Source organism: Lactuca sativa, chromosome 3 (genome assembly GCF_002870075.4).
Source record: "Lactuca sativa cultivar Salinas chromosome 3, Lsat_Salinas_v11, whole genome shotgun sequence".
Classification (NCBI taxonomy): Eukaryota; Viridiplantae; Streptophyta; class Magnoliopsida; order Asterales; family Asteraceae; genus Lactuca; species Lactuca sativa.
The window spans coordinates 50,337,258-50,346,832 of record NC_056625.2 but is presented as its reverse complement, the minus strand read 5'-3'; the positions used below and the strand labels follow the sequence as shown (position 1 = coordinate 50,346,832).

The window sequence follows — 9,575 nt, the reverse complement described above, 5'->3', positions numbered from 1 at the left end:
TATAGTTAAAAATTTTGGCTCCATTTTTTCTTTTCATTAGTTCTAGAATATGATTTTTTATATTAACTTAAAATATGTCACTATCTTAAAATAGATTGAGAATGAGATTTTTTATATTTACTTAAAATACGGCACCATTTTCTATTCAATAGTAAAACTAACAAAAGTCGTTAAATATGTACTTTTACGAGGTTCAACATAAATAGAGGACCACAAATGAGAATCCATATCTAATCAATCATCAACTAATTAAATTAGATACTAATGTGTACATAAAAATTACATTTAAAATTTTAAACTAATACTAAAAAATTTCATTATTTATTATGATAAAAAATTTATAAATAAAAAAATATACATGCTATTTAATCGCATACAGGTTTTATGTATGGCTTATTCACAATACATTAAACCATATATAACCATATTAAACTATATAATTATCCCACTGCGCAACGCGCGGGCATTCACCTAGTATCTAATAAAGGAAACATTTTTCCTTGATTCATATGCATTTAAAACCCCCTAATTTAATTTCCTTGATTCTTATGCATTTGAAACCCCCTAATACCACTCAAAAGACTTTTTAATAATAATTATTAATTGGTTTTTTAATGTAAAAATAACATGAACAACATCAAACATAACAAGACCAAGTATAAATACGGTGAATAATATTAATATTTGGATTTATCCTTGGCATCACAAGGTGAATTTATTGAACCCTAAAAGATATTGGAAAATTTGAAGTCATATTAGCAAATGTATTGCGACATATAAATTGTTTAAATGTCAATTGGTCTTAGTTTCCATTAAAGTCATAATTTCTTATTTGATCCTAAAAAATGACATGTGAACTAAAGGCACGTCATGCGTATTTTAATGTTATACTGGTACAATCGATACCAATGAGTTGCCATGATCCATTTCAAGTCATAAGAAGATAATCCTTTTAGCCTTCATTCTTTTGTATATATACATTTACTCTCAACCAAACATTTTTGTGGTAGGGGCGTGTTTGTATTAGTCTCTAATAGAAATTAGATGTTGGTATCCAAACTATGCCTATGTGGTTTTAGTTTGCTAATGTTGGAATATGAAAATTAATATGATGCATTGATATGCATTTAACAAATAATAAGTACATCACATTATTTACTTAGTCGAAATTAATTGATATAAATGTCACTTTGCGCATTTGCAGTTGCGTAATCTTGATTGAAGCAGAGCAGTAGAGGTGTATGGTGATAAACAAACATACATTTCGTAATATTTGTTGGATGTTTTAGCTTTGATAGAAAACAATCCATCAAAAACAAAAAAACAACGTTAATATATTTCTAAAAATGAAAACGTTGTATTTTGAATAACATGTAATATTAGGGTAAAATATGAAAAGTGTTATGATATAAATATCAATAACATATATTAATTTTAATATTTATTTGTCAAATTTTAAAATACATAATTTTATGTTGCGCAAAGCACGGCTATTCGCCTAGTTATAGAATATAGTTGTCTATATCCTCACCAAGACTATGGGTGCTCTATTGTCATAGAAATTTAAAAACTAGTGGATTGTATTTAAGTGTAGAACGAGGAAGAGATTTTGAAGTGGATTGCAATTTCTTCGATGTAGAGTTGATCAATGTTGATGAAATTAAATATTGATTTATGTTTGATTTTGTCTTAAAAAAATACTATTAACGCTACAATAGTGGAAACCTTTTTCATTTGCATCAAGGAAACAAACGGCCACCAAAACCAACTTAATTTAGTTACACCACGTTTCCGAGATGTAGCAAAGAAAAGATGAGAAGAGAAAAGAAAGTAAAGAGAGAAAAGAAGAAAAAAGAAAGAAAACAAAATTCGTCTTTTGTGTTCCCGGGTTGGAGAGAAATGAAAGGAAAATTAAACATTTTGTTATTTCTCTCCAAATCGGAGAAAAAGTTAGGAGAGAAAATGATCATTCAATTTTCTTCGATTTCATTCCTTTAATGAAACCGAGAAACATCACTTCCACCCATTTTTTTTTCACTTCTTAAAACGAACTTAGAAACCGAGTGTTAGTTTTAAAATGATAAGCTTGAGAATTAGATAAAAAAGAAAATGGAGACCATTTCATGTATTAAAAAGTATATAGATTTTTTTTTTTCAAATGAAAATTTTATTACATATTCAACACTACTTGCATTTTAATAAAATATATTTTCCACACCTACCTTGTAGTAACCCATTCAAAGTTTCAAACTATACCCACAGCACGTTGCGGCGTATATTAGCCCCCATTGCATATAAGTAGGGCTACAGCAAAGCTCCAGCTTACCTCTTCAGCCGTTTCTCCTCGTCTATTACACGATAATGGCGGCGGCGGCAACAACCTCTTTCTCAACCTTGGCACCTACCGCTTCGTCGTCGGCAGCATCGGCTTCTCTCAAGCTCGCCCCCCAAACCCTAGGGTTTAATGTCGGCTTTCTGTCTTCCAAAACTTCCTCCAAATCCCTCAAAGCCCGCTCTAATGGCAGTTCTGGATCTGCTCTTGGGGCTCGGATGGTTTCTGCCCCAGCGATAACTAAGCCTCCGACGCTGCTTGATTTTGAAACATCTGTTTTCAAAAAGGAGAAGATTAACCTTGCCGGTTATGATGAGGTTTCTTCCTCTCTTCGTATGCGTATGCATCCATTTCTACGCATCATCTGTTTATTTTAACGCTTTTTCTAATGTCTTTGTAGTATATCGTGAGAGGAGGAAGAGATTTGTTCCATTTGTTGCCTGATGCCTTTAAAGGTATCAAACAGATTGGGGTTATTGGATGGGGTTCTCAGGTTTGTCATCTTATTCCTTCGATTAATTTTATTCATTGTTTTGGATATTAGACCCACTTTGATTGGTGAATGAAAACTTGCTCTCCCATTAGCGACGCTTGCGTAAAAATTTCACGAGCAAAGTTTCATATACCAAATTAATTGGAACTGATTGAAACTTAAATCAAGTAGAAGCTATAAAGCGTCAATCCCTCTAGGTTTTATGGACATAAAGGATATCCCGCCCTCTTTGTCAGATAGAAAGTCAACGGCCTGAAAATGATGCTGTTTTTTTTCTGCAGGGTCCTGCACAAGCTCAGAATCTTAGGGATTCCCTTGTCGAAGCAAAATCTGACATCGTAGTGAAGGTAATTTCCCCCCGTTTGTTTTCTCCTTCCACTGTAACTTCATAATCTGGATGCTTACGATTCTAGGGTTTCACTTTCTTAAACAGATTGGATTACGAAAGGGTTCAAGCTCGTTCAACGAAGCTCGTGGTGCTGGTTTCTCTGAAGAAAACGGAACTCTCGGAGACATTTATGAAACCATCTCCGGCAGTGACCTGGTTCTGCTCTTGATATCCGATTCAGCTCAGGCTGATAACTATGAGAAAATCTTCTCACACATGAAACCAAACAGCATCCTAGGACTTTCCCATGGATTCCTTCTTGGACACCTTCAATCAGCTGGACTTGATTTCCCCAAGAACATAAGCGTGGTTGCCGTTTGCCCTAAGGGCATGGGTCCATCAGTAAGGAGACTGTATGTTCAAGGAAAAGAGATCAATGGAGCTGGAATCAATGCCAGTTTTGCAGTTCATCAGGATGTTGATGGAAGAGCCACTGATGTTGCACTTGCATGGTCTGTTGCCCTTGGTTCTCCTTTTACATTCGCCACCACACTTGAACAGGAGTACAAGAGTGACATATTCGGGGAAAGAGGTCAGCCCTTCATTTCAAAATTCAAACTTTTGCAAAATCTAGTCTTTTTACTTTACATATTCATTAATGATAAATTTCAATTTCTTGAAAAATATTAGGTATTTTACTTGGTGCTGTGCATGGTATTGTGGAGTCTTTGTTTAGAAGGTATACAGAAGGTGGTATGAGTGAAGATTTGGCTTACAAAAATACAGTTGAATGCATCACTGGGAACATATCAAAGACAATCTCAACTCAGGTTTACTCCATGACCTTTCTTAAAGATCAAAGTCTGTTTCTTTTTCACTTAAGTTAAACTTTCCCAAAATCTTAATTCTTTTTATTAAACAGGGAATGAAAGCTGTGTATGAGTCATTAACAGAAGAAGGCAAGAAAGAATTCTTAACAGCATACAGTGCCTCATACTACCCTTGCATGGACATTTTATACGAGTGCTATGAAGATGTAGCAAGTGGCAGTGAGATAAGAAGTGTTGTGCTAGCTGGACGTCGATTTTATGTAATTTTATATTTTTATTAATCTTTCTTTTACATTTTCCTTTTCCCTAAAGTATTGAATTTATAATTTTCCTTTTCTTTTTCTAGGAAAAAGAGGGATTACCAGCTTTCCCCATGGGGAAAATCGACCAGACCCGTATGTGGAAGGTCGGTGAACGGGTCCGTGCTAGCCGACCCGCGGGTGATTTGGGTCCGTTGTATCCCTTCACAGCAGGTGTCTATGTTGCACTGATGATGGCACAGGTAATCTTAATAAAATTCTACAAAAAAAGTTTTTCTTTTTTAATAATAAAATTAAAAATTGTGATAACTGATAAAAAAAAATGACAGATTGAGGTGTTGAGGAAGAAGGGGCACTCATACTCTGAGATTATCAATGAAAGTTTGATTGAGTCTGTGGATTCTTTGAACCCGTTTATGCATGCGCGAGGTGTGTCGTTTATGGTGGACAACTGTTCGACAACTGCAAGGTTGGGGTCGAGGAAGTGGGCCCCACGGTTTGACTATATTTTGACCCAACAGGCTTTGGTGGCGGTTGACAATGGGAGCCCGCTTAACCAGGATCTGATTAGCAACTTCTTTGAGGACCCGGTTCATGAAGCGGTTAAGGTGTGTGCTGAGTTGAGACCAACAATTGACATATCGGTGCCTGTTGATGCTGATTTTGTGAGACCCGAGTTGCGACAAGCGAGCAACTAGGTCAAGGTGGGCCCATGTATGGTTCATATATTTCATATCAAGGTATGGTTCTAGTTTTATTATGTGTTTTGTAGAATGTTTGTGTTTTTTTTTCGATGGATGTTGTGATGGATTTTGTTGAATTTTGTAATAATGGAAGTGGTCCAGAGTTGGGTTTTTTTTTTTTTTTTTTTTTTTTTAATGTCTACATAGTGGGTTTAATTTTTTTTGCACATGACATGGATGTGGATGGCTTTGGTTTTTTATCATTTTATTTTATGTGGTTTTGGTTGGAATCCATAAAGAAAATCTTTCCAAATGAAATTTGGTTGGTTTTGAGTTTTGACGACCAAATAAAAAATGTTGTGGAATAGCATCTGAGACTAACAGGGTAGGAAGTTGATACGATTAAACTTGGGTGATGCTAAAAAACCCGCTCTGGGGGGTTTTTATTACTTCGTTTTAGGATAGGTCTAATCAATCAATTTTAATGCAATAATATTAATTTTTAATTACCTTATATACTTATAGTTTTATATTATTATTTTTTTGATGCCTTAATTACTTTATATATATATATATAAGAGAGAGTTCAAATATGGATGAACAAATATTTAGTAGACGTAGAGATTAATATTAGTCAAATATTATTTAATTTTAATAAATAATTAATTAAATCATCTATCTTTTAATTTGGGCAAATCATTTTATTTAAAACCCAATTGCCTCTTCTATTGACATCCACATAATTGTATCCCTTTTGTTTCCATCGACCTTCGTCCCCATCAGACGACCTTGAGTCATCGTCGCCTTCAATCATTAGATTTAGGGTATACAATCCTCGTCGCCTTCAATCATTAGATTTAGGGTATACAATCATCGTCATAATCATCTTTATCGGCCTCAAATCAATGACCAGAATAGTGAACCAAGATCATCGCTACCTTGAGTCATCATCGCCTTCAACCATTATTGAGGGTGTATGAACTTCGCAATTGTTATGTATATTCCCGATGAGAGCATCTTCAAGTTTAATTCCGGGTTGCTAGGTTTGCTTTCCGGCGAGTTGTACCAAGCTACAAAGACGAGATTAATGAAGTATATCCAAATCATCCCTGGTGAGGAAGTCAATCAACACATATTGATAAGATGTCCTCTTTCTCTTTTCAAAATCTGCTTTGAAACTTTGAGGAGAAGAAGTTTTGCGGTTGCCGGTGATGTGAGTTCAACCAATTGCAGGCTTCATTGTTTTTCAAATTAGATATTGAAGATGGACTGCATGGAGAAATCTTTGATCTGACTTAGCAGTGAGATTGGTTTATGGCTGATTAAATTAACTACATACCAGGTAACCAAAAAATAAACTTGTCATTGTCATTGTAATATGTGGCATCAATTTCATTACATAACAAACAAAATTTTCTTCTTTCTTTCTCTGTGACTTACTAATTGTTACGGTTTCAACTTTTAATATTTAATGTTCATAATGATGTTGGAGCATCTTCTTGTGAATTTGATTTTGATGCTTCTGAATTGGATTTTCTGTCAGATTTATAGAAAATGTGAAGATTTAGGCAGTGTCCTAAAAGTGTTTGATGAAATGTCAGAGAAATATGTTATGACAAAATGTAATTTCTTCTGCCAAATGTATCATGAAATGAATGTATTGTTGGAGTCATATTTTCTGAAATGATTTCTTATATTTGTATGTGTTTTGTTTCAGGACCACTCAGAATATAGCAAAGTAGTTTAGAACAACAATTGTGGATGGAAATTAAGAAGAAACACTTTCATGACAATTGAGATTCATCACACCAAAATTTCAAAAAATAACAACATGAAACAAGAATGAGAATGAAAATTCTTTCATGAATGACATTGTATTCTTATAGAATGAAGATTTTTTCAAGAATGACTCACTATAAAGCTTGTATTCTAATAGAATGTGACAAAAATTCAAAAAATAACATTGTATTTTTATAGAATGTGACAGTAAAAATTATTTTTTTTGTTTATTTTTGGACCTTAGATTATTCAATAATGTTAATAATAAATGATTATTCTTTAAAAATGTTGTTATTCTTTAACTCATGGTTCAAAAAATAGTTATTTTTTAAAATGTTCATTCAATCAGAATTTATATGCAATAAGAATATGTATTATAAATTATTGGTCCGCATTCATTTCTACATCCACATAATACTTACAATCCACACTATATATATATATATATATATATATATATATATATATATATATATATATATATATATATAATTTAGTTTATTCTTTACTTAGTGAACATAAAAACAAAAATACGGTTAGATTGTTACTTAATTTATGATGTCAAGCTTTTTATTTTTTTTAAATATAAATATTCTTTGTTAACAATATTTTTAAAAAAATATTTATTAAAATTTGGCCACATTTTCAAGAAACATCCATATAGTCGTAAAAATGATGTATATGCTTAAAAATAATATATATCTTATATATTTTATGAACCCATTAATACTATGAGATTGCAAGTTCAAGGAGATCAAATATATTGGATTGCTTTTGTTAACATAAAAATAATGAGAAACTTATATAAAAAGAGTGGGTTAATTTGAGAAAAAAGAGTAGAGCAATTTAGATTTTTTTTAATAAATAAATAATGGATTTAATGTGAACCGGTTTTTACCGAATTTTTTATATGATATAAATTTACCGTATAACCATTTACAAATTAACATATAGATGGAGGATAATTAAATAAATTTTATTCAAACAAACAAAACGTTGAAAAATATATTAAATAACAACATTAAATATTATAAACTAAAAACGTCAAAAAATAACAATGTATTTGAACAAAACGTTAAAAAGACTTTGTATTCGAAAAAAGCTAAAACTTATTTAAATAAAATGTAACACAAATAATAATATTTTTTTAAATAATTTAAATAAAAATATAAAATAATAATATTATTATTATTTGTTTATTTTATATAAAGAAAAGAAAAAAAACATATATATTAATCAATACATATCTTAAATAAAAAAACTAAAAAAAGCATAATTATTTAAGGTTTGATATGAAAGATATAACATGAAGGTTTTTTATTTTTTAAATTTTTTAATTTTTAATTTTTATTTTTTTAAAGAAACCCCTTGGACTATAGTGCCCAACATGCAACTAATTAGACCCTCGATTTTTTAGTATATTTAACTTGACCTTCTCAATCATTATTTTTTGGTATATTTATACCCTTAGTTTTTTAGTATATTTAACTTGACCTTCTCAATCATTAACTTTTTGGTATAACATTAAAATAAAACTCTAATGATTAACTAATCATAACTTTTTATTTTTAAATAATAATTAATTTTATTTTTACTTATATATTAGTTATTTTAAAATAGAATAAATATTATATATGTCTTAATTTTAAAATAACAAACTAAATTATAAGAATTGTTTTTCGTATGATTGTCAAAATACTTGTTTGGTTTTTATTATTAAAAATTAATTTAGATTATTTAGTGTTTGATTTAATCTTGCATGCTTTATCCCTGAAAGATAAAATAATTCGTGCCAATTTGAAATGATCATAATAGTGTCATATTTTTTTTTCAATTAATTTAATGTTTTTATTATGATTTTCAATTAAAAAATAAATAATAAACGCCACCTTCCTTTTATTTTGCCTAATCTATCCACAATCAGAGAGAAACACAAACATGTTGACCAATGAGAGAAAATGGAGACTTTAACTCGTTGGCCAGATCACCATCATCGTCTCCACCCTCTAGCGAATCTTTCCAACCCCTTTCACTATGTTATTGATCAAGAAAACAAGAAACATAAAACACACAAGCTGTAGATAAATGGTGGTGGTTTTGGCTGGGTTTTCTGGGAGGAGATCGGCGGTGGGTTAATGGAGACCAGAAAAAAGAGCATGAGAAGGAGGAAGGTGCGGGTGTGCTTGTCAATAAAGGAGGTCCGATCAGATTTTGATCAACCTATATGGTGGCTACGACAGTAGTTGGTCTTGCCGGAGAAAAATGATGAGGAGTATTAGTGGGAGTATTAGTGAGGAAGTGGCATGGTGGTTAGGGCAGTAGTTGGTCTTGCCGGAGAAAGAAAAATGATGAGGAGTACTAGTGATAGGAAGTAGAGAGGAAAGCCTATGACGGGTAGGGTTTTGGGTGGTTGTTGGGGTGCAGCTCTGTCTTCAACCTCCTTCACCTCCATCTGAGACGCCGCAAAAAGACAAAGAATGGCAACAAACAAGATATCGAGATCCAAACAGTCATCCCGTAACCACCACTTTTGAATTTCATCTTTAGAGGTTAAGTGTCGTAGGACGTGATTTATTGCCTCGTGTGATTCTTGTTGCTCAATCATTTTTGTTCTTCTTCAAACTTTATCAACCTATTCGTCTTCAACCAAAACATATCATGAGTGATCGATTGAATGCCAGATCAATCACTTAAATACACAAAATTGTAGAAGTTATGGGAAACATAGTGCTGTAAACAAACCAAATAGATGTTTAAGGGATAACGATTATATGATTATCCATTTTAATGACTAATTAAATCATCGAATAGGATAATTGTTCGTCGTACACGTTACAAACTATATAAATATTTATTATTGTATACACATG

General features: G+C 31.9%; 1 protein-coding gene across 1 annotated transcript; it reads left to right on the top strand.

Annotated features, from left to right (window-relative positions):
* Positions 1 to 2,276: 2,276 nt before the first annotated feature.
* On the top strand, positions 2,277 to 5,104 carry LOC111884406 (ketol-acid reductoisomerase, chloroplastic). The gene is made up of 8 exons (XM_023880727.3): positions 2,277 to 2,649; positions 2,733 to 2,825; positions 3,107 to 3,172; positions 3,259 to 3,745; positions 3,844 to 3,983; positions 4,076 to 4,243; positions 4,330 to 4,485; positions 4,573 to 5,104. Exons 1-8 carry the CDS (start codon positions 2,362 to 2,364, stop codon positions 4,939 to 4,941), a joined length of 1,767 nt encoding a protein of 588 aa, XP_023736495.1. The 5' UTR covers positions 2,277 to 2,361; the 3' UTR covers positions 4,942 to 5,104.
* The last annotated feature ends 4,471 nt before the right edge of the window (positions 5,105 to 9,575 follow it).

Bases quoted from the DNA above. Each gene is read 5' to 3' on its own strand.
- LOC111884406 (XM_023880727.3), top strand. From the start codon at position 2,362: ATGGCGGCGGCGGCAACAACCTCTTTCTCAACCTTGGCACCTACCGCT. The intron at 3,173-3,258 runs GTAATTTCCCCC...TTTCTTAAACAG, and splicing joins AATCTGACATCGTAGTGAAG to ATTGGATTACGAAAGGGTTC. The intron at 4,244-4,329 runs GTAATTTTATAT...TTCTTTTTCTAG, and splicing joins TAGCTGGACGTCGATTTTAT to GAAAAAGAGGGATTACCAGC.